This window comes from Eretmochelys imbricata, chromosome 19 (assembly GCF_965152235.1).
Source record: "Eretmochelys imbricata isolate rEreImb1 chromosome 19, rEreImb1.hap1, whole genome shotgun sequence".
In the NCBI taxonomy this organism is placed as follows: domain Eukaryota; kingdom Metazoa; phylum Chordata; order Testudines; family Cheloniidae; genus Eretmochelys; species Eretmochelys imbricata.
In genome coordinates, this window is record NC_135590.1 from 5,486,574 (window position 1) to 5,506,145 (window position 19,572).

At 43.4% G+C, this 19,572-nt stretch overlaps 1 protein-coding gene across 2 annotated transcripts in view; it reads left to right on the plus strand.

The window, feature by feature from the left end:
• SMAP2 (small ArfGAP2) overlaps positions 1–12,356 on the plus strand; it is a 36,284-nt gene extending 23,928 nt beyond the window's left edge. For both annotated transcript variants that reach the window (XM_077837642.1, XM_077837643.1), the window contains exons 3-10: positions 1,043–1,128; positions 3,110–3,188; positions 3,764–3,850; positions 5,579–5,660; positions 8,022–8,128; positions 8,262–8,427; positions 9,851–10,170; positions 11,217–12,356. In XM_077837642.1, coding sequence (XP_077693768.1) covers positions 1,043–1,128; positions 3,110–3,188; positions 3,764–3,850; positions 5,579–5,660; positions 8,022–8,128; positions 8,262–8,427; positions 9,851–10,170; positions 11,217–11,342 — 1,053 coding nt within the window. In that variant the 3' untranslated portion in view covers positions 11,343–12,356. The remainder of the gene's footprint in view (positions 1–1,042; positions 1,129–3,109; positions 3,189–3,763; positions 3,851–5,578; positions 5,661–8,021; positions 8,129–8,261; positions 8,428–9,850; positions 10,171–11,216) is intronic.
• The last annotated feature ends 7,216 nt before the right edge of the window (positions 12,357–19,572 follow it).

Consider the following 19,572-nt stretch of genomic DNA (forward strand, 5'->3'; position numbering starts at 1 on the left):
GGTTATATTGATAAAACATTTGTCCGAAACAAGTAACTGCTTCGAGAAGCATGCACTTGTCTCTGGCTTTAGTTGGTGGGTCTGCCTCACCTACTTTGGGCTGTACATAAGGGAGATCACAAATTAGCCAAGCCTGAAAAGGTGTCTCATTGCCCTAGCACAAACGCACCCCTAAGCGCCGGTGTGTCTTGTTTGAGTTTGGTTAGCCCTGGAGGCTGATAACAGCTCTTGCAATAGGAATCCTCTGCTCAGCCAGCTCTTGTTCTCACTCCTAAACTCTAGCATTAGATAATTCTCAAGACTTATAGCTATTATTCCTTTAATTGGGATCTCAAAGCTTATTTCTAAGACTTTATAATGCCTCCAACCTAGAAACCTAGTAAGCCTCCAAGCTAGAAAGTCTGTCATAAGGAAAGACTAAGCACTATATGTATCACATGGCATACAGACAGCTAAAGAGCAGGAGGCAAGATGGGCACAACCCTAATACATGGAAGCGTGTAAATGCTGGTGAGGGAGAGCTACCTGGGGTGGAACTAGAGCAATGGCATGGGATTTAAAAAGTGTAGGTTGACTATCGGGAAACATTACCAGTCAGTCTTCGAGTTACAGAATAGTCTCCCAAGGAAAACGGTGAGTCTTGGAGATGAAAGGACCAGTCCTGCACTGCTCAGGGGATACACTGTCTGACTTGATGGGGTTTTCTTTTCTGTATGTTCTGAGTATGAAATTCCCCTAAGGATGAAAACCTCCCTCGTGCACCTCCTGTGCAACGAAGCTTCAAATCCACAGGGTCTCCTGGCTGCTCAAAAGTTTAAGGCTCAGTTTATTCCAGTTAAGTGATGTTGAGCACACTCAATATTTGGGTTTTCAGTCTGCTGCAAAGGCACAGAACAGGCTTCAGAGATCTGTCTAAAAATACTTCTGCTAGTTTAATAGAGGAGCTTAAGACTCTTGAAGGGCGGCCTTGCACCATGGCTCTGTATGACAGAACTTTCGTATGCTGAAACAAATGGCTTACAATCTCTCTTTTGAATTGCAGTGTATGCAGGAGATGGGAAACAGAAAGGCAAATCGTCTCTATGAAGCCTACCTGCCAGAGACCTTCAGGCGGCCTCAGACAGACCAGTATCCTTTCTTTGCTTGCTACTTGGGAATATAGGAGACTTAACCATGAAAAGCCTCTCTACAAAGAGGGCAACTGCTCATCTTTGTGCCTGAGTGTCAGCCATGAAAACAAGTTCCTAGCTAGGCACTCTCTGTGCAATGCTTCAGATTTAGTACATTACTGTTTTCAATGGAAGAGCTCTGAGTGATCCTTGCTAAGCTCTGTAGAGTATAAGAATTAAGTAAAACCAGTCTGTTACAACTTGAAGCCCTTGCATGGCATATGCCTTGTCAGTTCGCTAACAAACTGAAGGGTTGAATTTCAAAAGCACCAAGGACTTTGAGTTCCCACTGAAGCTGGTGGGAGCTGCACGTGTTCGGTGCCTTTTGAAAATGTTTGAACATTTTAAGTTAGAGAAGGTCTCCTAGACTGCAGGGGCATAGTGCTGTAAATGGAGTGAGAAGCAGGATTGTTGCTCAGTGGCCCATTTGTTTGTAATATAAAAAGATAACACTGAAGACAGGCTCCCAGGGTATGTCTATACAGCAACTAGATACCTGTCTGTGCCAGCCGATTTGGGCTCTCGGGGCTCAGGCTGTTTCATTGCTGTTGACTTCCAGGCTGGAACCTGGGCTCTGGGACCCTCCCACCTTGCAGGGTCCTAGAGCCCAGGCTCCAACCCGAGCCTGGAAGTCTACATGGCAGTGAAACAGCCCCGCAGCCTAAGCCATGCAAGCCCGAGTCAGCTGGCATGAGCCAGCTCTGAGTTTTTCTTTGCTGTGTAGACAGACCTTCAGACACATGGGATCCCATATCTCAGAATGATTTGTGCCAATGCAAGATTGTAAGGAATGTGTGCACAAGGTAGATGCTACTTAGTGTTGGTGCTAACAAATGACTAGATAAATACTGATCTTTATTAAAAACTTCTCTAATAGTTACTGTGCAGTCTTCTTAAAGTGCAATAGCAGCAAAGAGTCCTATGGCACCTTATAGACTAACAGACGTATTGGAGCATAAGCTTCCGTGGGTGAATACCGACTTCGTCTGATACTTAAAGTGCAATGTGGCCTTCACTAGTAACTCTGTACGTAACTCCTTTCTGTATTGCTCATGGTCTTTAGCAAAGCTTACTGGGCTGTGGCATCTTGCTACAGTGGACCAAGAAATGACTATTTAACTTGCTCTAATAAAAATGTCACCTGAGGAGGCAAGGAAAGCCAGCACCTTGTATGGTGTGTGGATCCCAGCGAACAGCAAGTCAGCCATTGCTGGGAAGGAATGTTGGTGAGGAAACTGCCTTGAACAAAGACAGTAACTTAAGTTAGGTCTTAGCCTGTAGAAAGCATATTTTTACTTTGTTTGCTTGTAACCCTTCCTGTCTTGGTATCATGTAAACCTATGACTTTTTGTTAAATGTGTTTTACTGTAAACTGGTGCTGTGCTGTGATTGCAAAAAGTAATTGTCGAACACCAGTTGAGCTGCAGTGTATTGACTCTAAGTTCATTGCTCCTTTATATCTTTTGTGAATGTACAGTGAAGGGGACTGTGCCTTGTGGAGAGACACATCCGAGGAGCTTGGAGGCTAGAGTTCTGATTAACTGCTAGGCAAGGTTAGGACTGGTAGAGGTTCAGGGAGTTTGCTGGTAAGGAAGGCAGACTGGTGTGGCAGGAAGCTGACACGCAGGCTAATCTCCAGCAAAGCTCACTCTTGCTGAGGCAGGGGTTTAACACAGTGGCCTCATGGCTCTGGCTATCCTCAGCAGCTTGTTTATATAACTTTAGATCTAATAACTTCACCCACTCACTTCAGGAGAATATTTAGCATTGACAACTTTGACACTAATTTAAAGGAACAAAAATAAAATTACTGTTGCAAGAGAACTTCCTTAAACTGCCATTATTTTGTGGTCACAAAAAATGTTTTGTAGAACTATTTAACGTGTCTATATAGACAGCTTCAACTTTTGAGTCATTCATCCTTAACCAGCCTCTTGCAGAGCAGTGGAGGGCTTTATCAGAGACAAATATGAAAAGAAGAAATACATGGATCGAAGTCTTGACATCAGTGCACTTAGGGTTAGTCTCTAGTTCCTAAGAACTTTTGTGTAGAAGACCAATCATAAGCTTGTAAACGCTGACCTGATATCTTTGTCTTATCCTGAATTTACTTGTTGTCATAAAATTGTCTCCAAAACCATCAGCTGACAAATGTACAGGACTAGCCATCTTGACTTATTCCTCAACTGCAACTGAGTAAAATGTATTTTCAATAGGGTCACAGACTTTTTGGAAGTATTTCTCTTGTGTTGGGAATTTTAACTATTTGGAACTCTACTCATTCTCCAAAAGCAGGGACTATCTCATGGCCATTCTGCAGTTGTATCCTCTGTTACAGTCTAAATTACCATGTGTACACATGGCAAAACTGGTTTTAAACTATTAACCAAGGCACTGGGGAAAATTGGTTGCTGGCTAAGGGGAGGTGTTTATAAGCCAAAGTAGTTATCTAACTAGCCTCTACTTTTCATGTTGGTAAAAGGTGCAATTCATTACGAACTTGCTTGGAAAAACTCTATTTCTATTTTTATTTTAACTTCCCCATTACTATGGGCTGAGCTTTGACCCTCACTTTTGTTTGATTCTTTGTACAGAAAGAAAAAGATGACAAATGGAAAAGGAATAGTGAGTCAGCATCAGAGAAGAAACTGGAACCTGTTATCTTTGAGAAAGTGAAAATGGTAAGGCAAAAAGTACAATCATAGGTCAATTGTAAAGGTCTATCTAGAAAGATACAGGGGTTTTTCAAGTGTAGTAGAGATGGAACAGCTTACTATGGAAATATGAGATTTTTCTGGTCTCTTCCTATTAAGAAGTTAATGCATTGAATCACGCTGGTGCTCTGTGTATTTCAGTGTCTTGTCTATAACAGGCCAATACCAGGTGCTTAGAGAGGCGTTCATCCCCCCCCCCCCAATTTACAGACAGCTCTCAATCACAGTTGCCATTTCTATGTATTCTCCAACCCTGGGATGCTGTTTGTCTCCCCTCTCCCATTCCTGTCTTGTCATGATTTATCTAGTGACTATAGCCCTGTGTTGATACCTTCAAACCCTAATTTAACAATAAGAAATTAGTCTTTTTGTGGCATTTCATCTCCAAATAAGGGCTGCTCGTTTCTCCTGGATCAGTTTAGTTTGCTCAAAACAATGAAATTCTTGTTTTTGTACCATTCCTCTCCACACTCCCCACCCCCAATAAGCATGTAGTAGATTCTAGCTCCCTTCTTTACAGTAAAGGCATGTGACATCTAATTTTGTGTAACCCCACAATGACTTTTTCAAGGGACCGAGTCTTATTCTTCTCCCATCTGGCTAACTGCATTTTACTAGCTAATAAACTGAAGCGTATAGTGGTTCTTGGTATACCACAAGCCGCTTAGTTTGATGTTAAAACCTACACTTGTATTCAGTAATGGAAACTGAAAACATAAGACTAATCCTTTTCCAATTAGGGTAAATTCTCCTCCACCTGAATCTTAACGCTATTGCAGTTACTCCCAGGACAAAGGCAAACAGAATAGCAGAAGCAAGTAGTCAAACTCCCCCTTTGGCTGTCAGTCCTGATGCTCGTTCTTAAGCGATAATGCCTGTCAGTTAAATGATAAGTCGCATACATAGTTGCGGAAGTATAGTTGGAGCATGGGTTATCAGCTGAAGTTCAGAGTGCATACTGGGCAAGTGTTCACAAATACGTAGCTTCCTCGTCAAGATAAGCTGTGTCTCTTGACTGTCCCTCCCATTAACTTCAAGATGGGAAATGCAAGACAATACTCTGGAGGTTTGGGACGGGATATGTTTCAGAAAATCCTAGTGTTTACACTAAACCTCATAGTACCAGAATGGTTCTATGATTCTGCTCAGGATTTTCTGAAGATACTTCATATGTGAACATGCAAATCTTGTAATATCATATCTCATCTGGCAGTACTTCAGAGTAGAAGGGGCAAATGCTGGGAAGCTTTAAGTCCCCTTCTGGCTGATTTTATAAAATGTATAAAGTATATGGCACTCTGAGCTGTCCAGGGATCTGTCAGCAGTGATCAGAGATTCAGCCCTATCTTTCCTCTTTAGATAAGTAACTAGATCTAATGACTTTTGTCTAGTATTACTGTGTATTTATTTATTTATTATTAGACTTGCTTGAGTATGGCAGAAGAGTTATCCCAGTTCAAGATACAAGCACGGCACTCCGTCCGATTTGTTTACTTGATTTGGTAGGAAACTGAGCCTGACTCTTTAACTGCTTTAACTTCAGTTTTCAAAGTGTGTAACCCTGTCAATTTGAACTGGATCAAATGCAGTCATAATTCAAGCCCAGAATCCTTATCCTTTCCTTTTCACAAAGGTTAAGTAGAAGGTTTGAACAACTGCAAGATTTCTGGATTTTAATATTGTCGGTTTTTTTAGCCACAAAAGAAAGATGAAATGCAGCCACCAAGAAAAAGTCCCCCTAAATCTACTGAACCTGTAATGGATCTGCTAGGACTTGGTAAGAGAATGTTCCAAAGCATGTGACTCTCTCTGAAAAGTATTGAGTAGTACAGAATGGTCTTAAATGTGGTGCCCATAGGTAGGTGGCAGCTGCTAAAGCCCATAATCCTTTGGGGATATATTCTGGCAAGGCCATCTAGAAGCAATCTAAATTACACTCTTTTCTTCTTTCTCTCTCTCCTCTACCGGGCCCTTCCCTCCCCCCCAAAAAAGGAGGGGGACAAACAAACCTTTTTGGAAGTAAACAGTTGAATGGCCTCTGGAAATGAGTGCGCCTGCCTGTTTCAGTGAATACTTGCTGTCTCCCTGGGTTAGAGCAGCCTTAAAAGCTCACTTCTCCCACCACTCCCTAAGGTGAAGGGAACTTTCTAACTGGAAAATCGGACATGACATCATGATGCAGGAAGGGTCTCTTTGACTTTAGGTTCTTCTTAAAGGTACTTGCCAACAGTGCTCTGGGGAGGCGGTAGCTATCCCAGGGTGGATTGATTCAAATCCTGATTGCAATCAGTGATTTAAATCTGCTCGCTGGAAACGTTGATTTAAATCATCAGTTGTAATCTTGTTTTGCATCTGCACTTCAGTTATTTTCCTAAAGAGGTTGATTCCTATTGGTTGATACCATTTAAACATGTTGACTTGCAATTAAATATAGCTGTTACACTAAATTTGGTATTGTTTGCTAATCGGGAGGCTACATTATATCTATATACATTTAAGCATACACGCTTATTTAAACATTTGCAGCTTAACAGACGTTTATTCAGATTCTTAATTTTTACATTTTAGAAAAAAATTATCCAGCACATTTAGGGTTGTTTTATTTAACTGATTTATTTAACAAAGGTCGTATCTGTCGTCAGTGTATTGAGCAGTGTTTCTGGTCGTCATGGCCTTTAAGATATAAAAACTAGTAGCTCCCATCCTCTTCTGTTCACAGATTAGAAGGGGTGGGGCTGGGGAATTGTTTTTTTGTGCTTTTTTTTAAAATCCCAGTCAGTTTCTCAACTTTACAGGAACTAGTCATTGAACTAAATTAACTGCAATGAAAAAAATATTCTCTATACCTGCAGAAGAGGCTACTTCTGTCAAAAGCTGACTTAGCCAACTCTGGTTCCAGTTACTTAGCCAGTGACTTCTACCAGTTCAGTGGTTTCAGTTTCTTTAAAACTTCAGCTGTAAACATTGAATATTTTTATGTAATTGACTTGAATAGACCTGACATAAGTTTAGGCCTTAATATGGGTTGTCATAATTTTAAATTTAATTTTAAATATTTTATTTTTTAAAAGAAAACTGTATTTAACTTTAAATAAAAATCCTTTAATCCGCTTTAGCATGCTATATTACAATGGGTGAGGATTACAGCTATGGAAATTACCTGTGGTATCTAGGGCATTCAGCGCACATACATTTTTCCTATTATAGATACCATCTTTTGTGATGTCCTTTGGAGCGTAGAGGTAGCCTATGGGCGTAATTTTAGCTTTCCAAGCAGTTTGATTCTTTAGGAATCTAAATATAAGTGAAACTAAACAAGTCAACTTTCTATCCCAGAGGGGTATAATCCTCCCTGCAAAACTTTATCCCAGTAACAATATGCCACCTAAAACTGACATCGTATGGCCCTATGCCCCAGCAGAGCACTCCTACCCTTGCTCTTTGGTGCACGAGTCTATTGTGGTTCAGGTTTTACAAAACGTTTTGCAGGTTACCTCTGAATAGCTTTGTGCGTGAGGCATTCCTGCCAGCATAAGATTCTCTCAGGGTGGCAAACGGTAGCACTAAAGATCCATGCTTCAGTGATTCCTAATCATGTTCGGGGCAGAATGTGCCTCTGAATGCTGCAGATGGTGATTTGTGAAGGGCTCTGAATAGAAACGCGAGTTCTAATAAGACTTGTAGTGCTTATTTCCTGCTGCAGGTGAATGAGGGAAACGTAACTCCCAAGAGTAGCTGAATCAAAGCCCTCCAGTGCACCTAATGCAGCTCCAGCACTTGGCGTTGCAGCAGAAATACCCATGCACTGTCCCCTGCACAGCAGCTGTGCTACAATAGCAGCACGACATGTGCAGCAGTCATTTGCTTCCACCCGCGCCTGCTGCTTTGAGTTTCAGGAGGGGTGGCGGTGGCTCAGCATACGGCAGGATGCTTTTTGTACCAAAAGGGCTTTTGCTGCGCTGGGTGGGGAAGCAAAGCAAAGAGCCAAGCAGTGGGCCGCTTGGGTCACATAGGGCTCCACCTTAATCTGCAGTCCCTGCACATGGCAGCTTATTGGGCGGACCACTCGCCACCTTACCTCAGCTGGCAGGAAGGCTGGCTAGCCATATTAGGCGTCTAACCTTTATATGTCACTCAGATGTTCCTGTGACCAGCACTGTCCCAAATGGAAGACCCAGCAGCAGTTTAGAGAAGGATCTAGATCTCTTTGGTTCTGTGGAATCTAACTCGCTCTCTGACTCCAAGGTGAGTAGTGTGTGGTAACAGACTTCCCCAAACACTGCCAGGTGGCTACATTGAGCACGGAGAAGGCCTGCCTGTTTTCATCCTCAGTGTTCACAAAGGTGAGCCTGTCACGGTCGTCTTTGTTTCTCCCCAGGTCACTGGCTCTATGCCAACAGCTGGAAGCGCTGGGTCTGTTCCTGAAAACCTGAACCTTTTTCCTGAGCCAGGAAGTAAAGTGGAGGAAACGGGAAAGAAACAACTCTCTAAAGACTCCATTCTTTCCCTGTATGGTTCTCAGACACCCCAGATGCCTGCCCAAGGTACTGCACATTGTGGGGGAAGGAGGGAGCAAGCTAAAAGTTTTCTGCCACTGATTGGGATGTCCTGAGAGCTTTAAATTGACAGATCTGAATTGCTTCTAGTGCAACTTTTTTGGATTAATGTGAGACCTGTTACAAGTGGGCAGGTATTCCTTGAGGAATTCCTTTGTTTTGGGGTGTAAAATGTACAATCTATGAGCTGGCTCTGGCCCACAAGGTGTATTTATGTAGCCTGCAGAATGTATTTGGACTGTCCAGATTCTAAGCTCTTTTTTTCTTTTTCTTTTCTTTTTTTTTTTTACAAAACTCTAGCCCTCATGGTTGTGAAGAAAACCTTTCAGGTGTGAGCCAATGCAGTCCTATCTTCAGGCAGCTTTAGGGGGTGCACTCCTTGTATCCTGTTAATCTCATCAGAGTGTCAACTCTACTTCATTGCCAGCATTAGCTATTCACTTGCTGATCCTTTTAGTGGGTGGAATGGGGAAGGGCATGAGGGATGCCCACTAGTAGGTGAGAATTGTGTGTTTTAGGGAAGGAAATGGAGGGAAGAGGGAAGAGCTGGAGATTCACAAGAGGAGGGAAAGAAACCAAGAAGATAGAGCAGTGGCTTTGAAGGGGAGCATATTTCTCACTGATCCTTACTGAGTGAGATGATAAGGTCCTGAATAATCCCAGTTTAGTTCCTGCATACGGGCCCCTTGATCTGTGTGCAGACTTCCCTTTGCCATTGGGGATTTCTACTGTGTCTTGAGAGTTGTACGTAGACCTCTTTATACCCCCGTCCATGGGCAGTAATTACAGGGGAATTCTGCCCTGTCCTCCAAGTAGGTCTGATATCCCTGTTGATATTTGCATTTAAAATGCTCGTGATATCTCCTCGCTCTAGCAAGGGTATCGCTATGCAGTGACAATACTGAAGTGCAATTGCAATTCAGCTCCTTTAGAGTTAGCAAGAGGAGCCGTTGTCCACGGATGCCTCTTCCTCCCCTGATTTCTTGTGTCTTCTAGTCCTTGAGTTTTATTCATCCTGTTTTGCATGCTGTAATACCCCCGCTCCTCCCCAGAACTGCCAGCCTCCTGGCAGAGGACAGATTACATTTGGATCCAGTTGGTGCCCTGTCCCCTGCTCAGGAGTCATGGTGATCAGAGGAACTTGTCCCAGGGATTGAATATGCTGCATCTACGTTGCGTGTGTTGGCCCGGGGAGTAATGGACCAGAACTGGAACTTCAGTCTGCAAAATACTAGCAGTTGGCCAGCCCTATATTTCTTTTAAAAGGACCTATTTCAGTTCTTGCAATAATAAATAAGTGTGTGGCAATTCTGCTCAAGGCATATGTCAGCCAAATCCCAGTTTCCCAAAAATCAGCATTGAGTGTATTTCTTTTCCCCCTATGGCCACTTACCTTCTTGCCCTGTTCCAGGAGCAATGTTCATGGCCCCAGCTCCGATGGCATACCCTGCAGCGTACACTGGCTTTCCAGGTGTTGCCCCTCCCAGCAGCGTGATTGGAGGCATGATGGCCCCGCCAGTAGGAATGATGGCACAACCAGGAGCTCCAGGGATGGTGAGCCCCATGGCTATCCCGGCTGGATACGTGGGTGGCATGCAGACGGCTGTCATTGGCGTCCCCAATGGAATGATGGCAGCACAGCAGGCCGGATACGTTGCTGGCATGGCCGCAGTACCACAACCAGTGTATGGTGTGCAGCCAGCTCAGCAGCTTCAATGGAACATTGCGCAGGTGAGAGGGACTTGTTCCTGCTCGAATCAAGCTTTAGTATTTGCCTTTCTTCTGAGCATCTTAAAATGCTTCACACGTACGAAACGAATGATGGCAGCAGCCTGGAAGGTGGATCCCTTCTTGGAGATAGGCAGACGGAGGGATGGAAAAGCTAAAACTTGTCCAGGGTATCTTAGGACGCTGGCAGAGCCAGGAGCCTTGGCACCTAAGCCCATTCTAGTCACTTGTTGTGTCCTCCTTAGCATCAGAGCTTTCTCCGTGGTGGTCCAAATTGCAAAACCATTGTGCAGTTTGGTAAAACCCTGCCCACCAAACCTCAGAACTGAAATAAACATGCTCCAGCGCAGAGCTCGGTCGTTTAGCCCAGGGCTGGAATAGGAGGTGTTGCATGAGCAGACAGTGTTGCTGCCATTGGAAAGTTCTCACAACTCTCAGTGCGGCCTAGATGCCAGCAAGGCACAGGCGAGAGTTATTCCATGACTACCACGTCACCCAGAACTGCAAAGAGGTGAGCTGGCTCCAGATGAATCTTCCTGCATGCTTCTACTCTAAGCCCCATTGCCTGTGTTATGTCTGACTTCATAAGAAGTTGGCAGGGTATGATACTTCTGTACTGGGATAAATAGGGTGTGTTTTCAATCTGGCTCTAATTAGATTGTATGTAAGAGGCCTCTAGGATATTTGGGACTGTAGGAAATGAGACTGTTGCCTTGTCTTTGGCCTTTCGTTTTAGCAAAATACATTAGATTAAGCTGTCACTTCTTCAAGCCTCTTGCCAGAGACGGCTGTCAAGCAGCAAGAGCTAGACTCCTTACCTTACCTTTTGGTTACACGGCTTTTCCCCCTCCAAGACTTGGATCCCCAGCACGTACTTTACGTGAAGTCTGTGCTTTAGTCCCATAAAAGTCAATAGGACTATCCCGTGTGCTGAACTTTAAGCCTGTACCAAGTGCTTTCCTGGCCTGGGGTCTAGATTATTATTATTTTTTTTCCTGCTGTGTGTTAAAATGATTTCCCTGACCTGGCTTGTCTCCTTTCCTTCTCAGATGACCCAGCAGATGGCTGGGATGAACTTTTATGGAGCTAATGGCATGATGGGATATGGACAGTCAATGGGCGGAGGAAGTGCCCAAGGAACCAATCAAACCCTCAGCTCTCAAATGTGGAAATAACCTTCTTCCTCCCCTGTATTATGACCACTTTTTTTTTTTTTTTGGCCTTTTGTTCTGTTTTAAAACTGCTCCATGAGACATTCAGGGTTTGTTTCTGCCTCTCTGTTCAGCCTGAACCTTTGTGTTCCCCATAACTGAGACCCATCTCTTCCTTTAACTGTCAAAACCACAGGGAAACCTCAGTGACCAGAACACCACTTTCAACTCCTGCATTCAGCACAGTGAAATGCAAATGCTCTTGGGGGCACTATCTCTCCCTTCTGTGCATCTCAGGGGAGGGATGATTGAGGTAGCTGAATTGAATTACGTTACTGGCTTCACATCGGGCCTTTGGGGAGTTGGATTTAAATAAAATGGTATTGGTGGGTTTTTGTTTGTTAAGGGAAAGCCCCTGAGGAACTGGATTTTAATCCAACCTAAATCTTGCCACCTCGGTTCTTCTCTCTTGCTGTGGCGTTCTTTCGAGCTGAGGCCTCTCTGTGCTTGGCTAGTCAATCTTCATTGGAACCAAAGTCATGTTGAAGACCCCTCCTGTGACCAAACAGGAGTGTCACACAAGATGGGATGCACACTGTGTTTGGAATGTGAAACTTTGCACTTCTTCAGAGTGGCTTTTTCTGTCTAATCTGTGGTGTTGATGTAATTTAAAACAAACCAAAACAAAAAAAAAATTTTAATGAACTAACCAAGATAATTAATTTATAGAGGGCCAAGAGCCCATCACAAGTATTTCTTACACTTTTAAAATTACCATGACATCCTAATTTATACTTTTTTCATATCTGTTTTTGTTCTTGTGTAGTCCCCATCCCCAGCTTTCTCTTGACATTCTGATACCGAAGCATAGAAGGGGGGGGGCAATGGGGCAGGTTTTTCTTGTCCTTCACAGCCACCTCACTAGAAAGCATACATTTGAAAGATTGCATCAGCGTGAGCAAAAAAGTGCGACATACTTGGTTTACTTTATCCTGTGTATATGTAAATTCCTTAATAAAACATTGCAGTGAAACATCAGTTGACTTCATATTCTTTTTGGCTCTTAAATATTTCATTTGGAATCTGTCAAATCACCAGTGATACAATGAGTTAATCACCTCTGGGTTCAGGGGTTCAGATCCCTAATCAAATGTTTGCTCTCCCTTTAGTCCACAGTGGGAACATGTCCACTTTATTAGACTAGAACACAAATGTACTGCTTATCTGGCCCAGGATTCTAAGGGCTTGTCTACGTGCAAATTTGGACTAGTTTAACTAAGTGATTTGCAAATCAACTGAGTTCATACAGTGTTTGCACCTGGTTAACAAAAATCCATCTACCTTAACTAAATTGTGCATACAGCAAAGCAAATAAAACTTGAACACTGTACCCACAATTCTGTTCTCTCTGAAATACAGCCGTCTTAACTGTCAGGGTTATAATGCTGTAACCAGATCCTCTGATAAGTTTTTAATATCTTAATGAACCTTAAAGAATCTGGTTTCCCACAACTTTTCAAGAATGGATAAATTTAGGTGATCTTTAAGTTCCATCTTTGCTCAGTTTGTCAACATGCTACTAGGTCTTTTGCAGATGAAATTGACACACTGAATTTGCAAAATTTGTCTTATATTTTTGCTGGTAAGTCATTGTAGATTCGTGGATAATGCATGCACTCCTATTGTGGCAAAATGTTCCAGAGCAAGGACCCCTTGTAGGAAAACATCTTGCACTAATATTTCTAGTAAACTTGTAGATGGCAGGGTGTCAAATTCTCTGCACCGAGGAAGTGGCAGGTGGAGAATGTGATGTGAAATCATCCACTTTGGTCAGTAGTTGCTGCTTCTGTATTTAGTCAACTGCACATATATACAGTAGAAATGAAGAATAGCCTAAATTTCAGGGTGTTTCTACAGGACTGGTGCAGGGGCTGGTGCAGAGCCTGTTGTGCTGATGGCATAAGGTTTGTGGAAAATGAGAAACGGCATCAGAAAACACACAAAATGTAGTGAAGGCAAACTCTTGAAACTTCCTTTATCCTGTAGTACAAGAACCAAAGGGTCACCTAACCTAAACGATGACATAGATATGAAAGTAAATACTTTTCTGGGACTGGATAATAAAGGCAAATACCTTGGTAGGAATATGCAGTTATTCTAGATGAGAACTTTGAGTGCTTTCAGTTCTCATGCCTTAGGGTGCTACCTGAACAATGGCTGGGTGAGGAAGAAATCTACCTCACTGTACAGTGTTCAGTCACTTGCATATGGTTCTTTTTCCCAATCCACTAAAGTATTCTCTGCCATCACTGTTGGGAGGTGAATGGTATACCACATCCAACATTGCATTGCATTTCCTTTTCCTCTGAACTGTGGCCATTTCAAAAACAGCAGTAGTAAATCCATACTCTGGTATCAAGAGTCTTCCAGAATTCAGCTCCCTTTTGAATCTAGCAAACAGCCTCAAACATGTAGTTGGAAGTCAAAGGTTAAGGGAGTTTCCTATATGAAAGGTTCTGCAGCCCAAATGTAGGTGAAGCAAACAGTTTTCAAACTGGCTTTAATCATCTTTACTTGCTGCCCAAATACTGTACATGCAGGTACAAGCCAATGAAGAATATGAACATTTCATTTTTTTCTCCTTGGCAAATTGGCTAAGAATATTTTACAAAATAACGTGCACCCTCAAATCCATCAGTCCTGCTGCATATAAACCACAAAAATACAAGAGTTTTACATTAGGAAAGACCACACACATATAAAACATTACATAGCACAGGTATAAAATTGCCATTTGCTTTTTTAATCTATTACCTTTCTTGAGTGCCCATCATAGGCCCATCCCCTTGTCTTAAACAATGGAATTGGGGTTAAAATCAGTAATTCACCCCCTACTGTGAATTTATTTCAATACAAAGTTGCTGTTAGTTATGAATCTGTCATTAAGACACAGCTTATTTCAAAACTATAAAACCAATAAGAGACCGATTAATTTAGTAAGGAATCCCCAAACCTGATGCCAACTTATCTGATTTTAGCAAATTAGTTCTTCCCTGTTAAAACTATCCCAGCACTGAAGAGGGGCAGTAGGTTCTGTTACAGACTGCATACCTGTTCTGACTTTCAGATGAAATATAGGGGTTTGCTAAATATGGTGTATGTCCTTTGTGCCATCTGCCACTTAATCAAGATGCCTGTAGTTTTTAAAAAGCTTCTGTACAGTTCTTAAATCATGGTTAATAGGCATTTGAGGCATGCATAACCTTTTAAACCATGGAGTGCCAATTGCAAGTGGACCACTAACTCCTATTACTGTACTGAGTTCAGGAGACGGTGTTTGGGCTTTCCGTACATAATGCTCATATTGGTGTGCGTGATCCAAACCATCTGTTACAACTGGTGCAGTACAGGTTTAGATAATCTGAATGTAAGGTGGTACTGATTCACCCTATACCTCTCTAAACCAACTAATAATGCTGCACTTACCTAAACAACAAAAGCTTGTTTTCTTTTCAACTTTCTAAAGCAAAGACTAGCTGTATAGGCAGGGCTCTTGGGCATTAGGAAGGGCTCTAAAATACCACCTGGTCTGCTTAAGAGAGTGTTTAATTTTGGACCCCCTCAATTAAAACTCTCTCCTTGTTGCCAGTGTGTGCTACTGGCCCTTTGAATCTCTATCCCTTGCTTGCTTTTTAAATTAAGAGCCCAGCCCAGATTTAAATGGATGGCCTATATGGCTACAAGTTGAAAACATTGTAGGAGCTGAAAGTGAACATCGGCTTTTCCAAAAGACCTTGGCAACTTAGAAATATAAATTCCGTTGACTTTTGAGGGGATTGGCGCTCCTATGTGAAGTAGGCCCCAATCCTCAAAAGTACCTATGTGCCTAATGCCCATTAACTTCAATAGGAGCTAGATGCCTGAATACCTTTCGGGGGATCTGGGCCTTGGGTCCTTCTGAAAATTCCACCCTCTTTCTTAATTGCTGTAGCTTTAAAATAGCCAAATGTCAAAGACTGACTTTAATTCTGCACCAGGGCTGCTCGAGCAATTCTTCCCCCTCCCGGAGGCAGGTTTTTATAGTCAAGCTATAAACTCTGGCCATTAATGACAGACTCAGTGGGTGCTGGACACTGCTGTAGTGCTTGTTAGAGTCAATATTTTGTTTGAAGTGGGGAGTGGGACAACACGATGGGGGAAATTTATTTAGCTTTAACTGCATGAAAAGATCAAGCCCTTTTCTAAGAAAAACAAGGCCACCAACATCAAAGTGCTAACGTCCGAGAGGCATTCGATGCCAGAACACCTGGCCGGTCGGTTACAGATGAGGGTAGTGCAGCTACAACCCGAGGAAAATAAGATGCCATCTCTGGCATCAGAAAACATTGCATCAAGTTCCTTGCAATAAACATAAGACAAAAATCCACCTTTCTCGCAAGTGCTAGGAAGTCTTGTCAATATCCAGTAATCGACAATAATCCCTTTAGAAAGAACCAAGTCATTTACTAACACACGCTCTTCGGATCTCAATAAAACCCCTTTTTGCATGCTTCTGAGGCATCCTTCTTCCATCTGAACTAAATGCAAATGCTGCAGTGAGGGAGCAAGATCCCAACAAAACCCTCACTTCTCAATGGCTACTTAAGTGCCTTCATTTTCACATCTGAGACATACTGACTTCACGGCTGGCTTTTTTTATTTAAAAAAAATAGGGGGGGGGACCTCATTAGGCAGGGAAGCAGTATTCCTCTAGCATCATTGTGTCCCAAGTTAAGTAGCAGCCTTCTGGATAAGATGCAGGGTTAGCTACACCTTTTAGAGATGCCCGGGTAGATGAAAGGAAGAGAAATTTAAACCAGCTTTGCAGTGATGGTGTACTATCTAGCTGAATTCTAACAGTCCCGAAAACCTTCCTGCTTCTTGCATCATTTCCCATTTAGCTCAGCAATCACTAGTTTGATAATCAAAGCAAGGACCAGACCTACTACAAGCAAGCATTTGGCGCCGATGTGTTAATGACTGCCCTTCGTCACCAACATTTAAAATAAAAAACCCATCCAGAATACAAGACTGTGTGCTAAACTCTGATTATAAAAACATGAGGTATACCAATGATCTGAGTTCTGAAAGGGTAGAGAGAGCCTGCACCAGTCATTGGGTCTTGTGCTTGCAGCCAAACTGTGAGTTGCTTTTCTGGGGGGTGGTCTACACTGGCAGCTTACATCGGCATAGACGCATCTCTTGGATGTGAAAAATCCACACTCCTGAGAGACGTAGCTATGCCAACCTAACTCCTGGTGTAGACGGTGCCAGATCGACGGAGGAAGTCCTCTGTTGACCTAGCTACCCACCTCTTAGGGAAGTGGATTGACTGCAGCAATGGGAGAACCCCTCCCATCGACATAGATAGTGTACATACTGAAGATCTACAGCTTTGTGATGCTACTGTGTTACCTTCCAGGATCCAGGGAAATACACTAGACAAGATCTAGGATTTTTTTTTTCTTTTTTTTTTTTTTTTTAAAGACACGACCGCTTTATCTAACAGTGAGACAAACATTTACAAAACTTTTCCTCAGTTCTCAGATCTCGCCTTAAGAACCTGCTTTTCCAAGTCTTCGGCCCAGGCTGATGCTGATTGGTGTAATCGATTTCACAGAGAACAGTTGTTATAGGTGTGACCGCTTAAGATTCTATTTTACATAATTTTCTTTCTACACTGTGGTGGTGAAGGTTCTAGTTTCAGGTCTTTACCACACCTGTTTCATTTCCTAGCTGCCACACACGCTTCCAAATTACACGTAAAGCAGATTCCCACCTCCCCTCCCCTCTGGGCAGGCTTTTCTACAATCTGTCAAACTTTCCTAGCACACCGTGACCCTCTAACAACTGGTTTAGCCCCTGCTGCTGCTTCCTATGCTCGCCCTTGTGAACCGTGCTTTTACGAAAGCCTTTGGAAGGCAGGGGATGTCTTTCTGCCCTCTGTGATGCAGAAGGAATCCTTCCTGTGCTTCCAATGCAACCACCAAGCACCATGGTGGCTGAAAGCTCTTGTTTAACCCTTCAAATGCTGGTATGTTCTAGCACAGTTAAACACATTCCTCAGAGGAAGCATACGGGTGCGTATGCCACAAACTGGCCCACCGATCCGAAAAAGTTTTACGTGGGGTTTGTAAGAGTCGAGCGGAGGTGGATTATTTAAGCCTGAAACAGTAAAGCCAGTGCTGTTTGTATAGATGGCTTTGTACCGTTCAAGGCCCTCCTCTGCTCCAGGCTATGCCAACACCCTTTTCAGTAATACAAAGGTATTTATAAGTGCATTAGAAAAACACACATGCTGTGGCTTTCAGTCACGTCAACTCAATGTTTACAAGTTTCCAAGACACTCAACAGAACAGGATTCCTCCTATCAGCAAAGGTAACCCAGACCCAACTCCTTTGACCAATGGCTTCGTTCCAGGCTTTGAAAACCAATCAGCTTCATCTATAGAAGTGTGCCCCGGGTGACACATTTGTTTCTGATGTCAGAGAGGGGGGCTGAGAGCTGGGGTAGATACCTGTACAGGAAGCACTTATTCTAATCTCAGCTGCCCATGGCTTTTTCTGGTACAGCTTCACGGACTTAGAAACCCAGCTGCAGAACAGTTGGATGCCCCTCCCCCACACACACCTCCAATTCTTCGTTCCCTTTCAACATACCATGAAGCTGACAGAACAGTGATGGTTGTCAGGCCATTCCTCCCTGTTTGCTACTGCCTTACGTACCAGGTATGTGGGACAGAAATCACCTGCTACACTGGCCCATGCACTGAGTATATGTTTTTGGACATACCAGTGTTTTAAAGAATCGTCGCAGCATCTTCCAGCAGCAGTGGGGTGAGTCAGTGCTTGTCGTCACATCTGGGCATGCTTTCTTTCTCACGGTTACAGGTGCCTTCAGAGCCATAGCACGGTCTCTTGCCTTTTCAGTGTAATAATGCCCTCGGCTCGCAAGAAGGCCATGTGAAAAATGTGCAACAAAAGCTGAAGCTGCATGAAAAGATTCATGTTTTGTTACAAGCTTGGAGCAAGCCTCAGCAATTGTGGGAATGCTTCAGGCTAAGCTGGGGCTAATTTCCAGATGAGAAGAGCCTGAGCCAGTTTCCTGGACTCCGGGAAAGTTTCGGTCCCTATCTAAATTTGCTAGATCAGGCCTGTCTCTAGCTTCCAGCAATTTAGTTATACATAGAGATGATGCAGTGCTCCCGCCATGTTACATGGCTATAACTGGTTTTGCTTGGACTTCATTGCAGGTTTTTAGCACCGGACCTCAAGGGGAAACACTCTGGGCCACGCTCATCCTTTTAACTCCACCAGGATGCCTGGGGTTGGATTCTGATCTCACTTGCACTCATGTAACCCCGCTGACTTCTGCCAACTCATTCCTGGTGTACGTGAGCTCAGAAATAAGCCCTAAGTATTTATTATCCTCACATCTGGCTTCCCTTTTTTGGGGGGGCATGGGCACTGGTTAGGTCCAGACTAAAACAGACAGTCTGCAAATGCCCTCATCAGCAGTGCCCCTGGGCAGTAGAGGCATGCGGGTGGGTTTGAGGTTCCTTTCCTGACCAAAGAAATGATGGGGAGAGGGCGCAATGAGTAACTGATGAGTAATGCTCGCAGCCAGCCATCACAAACCACGTAACAGACAAGAAATGCCCTTTTGCAATAGAACATTTCCTCCTGCCCCCCCTCAGCTGAAGCCTTGTTCTCCATTAGGTCTGTGGGGACTTTCATGTAGCGTGTAGAAAAGCAGCTCGGACTGAGGGTTTTTTTGTCTGAGTGAGGGAAATGTCTGACACTGGATCTCATGCATAAGAAAATAAAAAGGAGCTGATGTCACAGTGTAAACACGATACTTGAGTATTGTCTTTTTTTTTTTGCAACCCAAAATAAAACTTGCCCTGTCCCCCTACAAGTCCCCCAATGTGAATGGGGTCAAGTGGGCTGGGCTGGCCAGGCAGCACTGAGAGTGAAGCAACAAAAGCTTTGATGAGGCTACAGTTTGTGTAGAGGACGACGGCAGCCATCTGAAGTCCTCAGCATGGTGGCTTTGCCATGCCAACCCGTCTTGGGGAGCAGAAAGAATCACTCCCTCGAATCCATGTGCTTTGCTTTTCGGAGTTACTGCCTAGCAGCAAGACTCCAGTTTATACTGAAAAGGAATCCGGGGTGGAATTTGTTCTGATTCTAGTTACATTGTTATCCTCCAAAG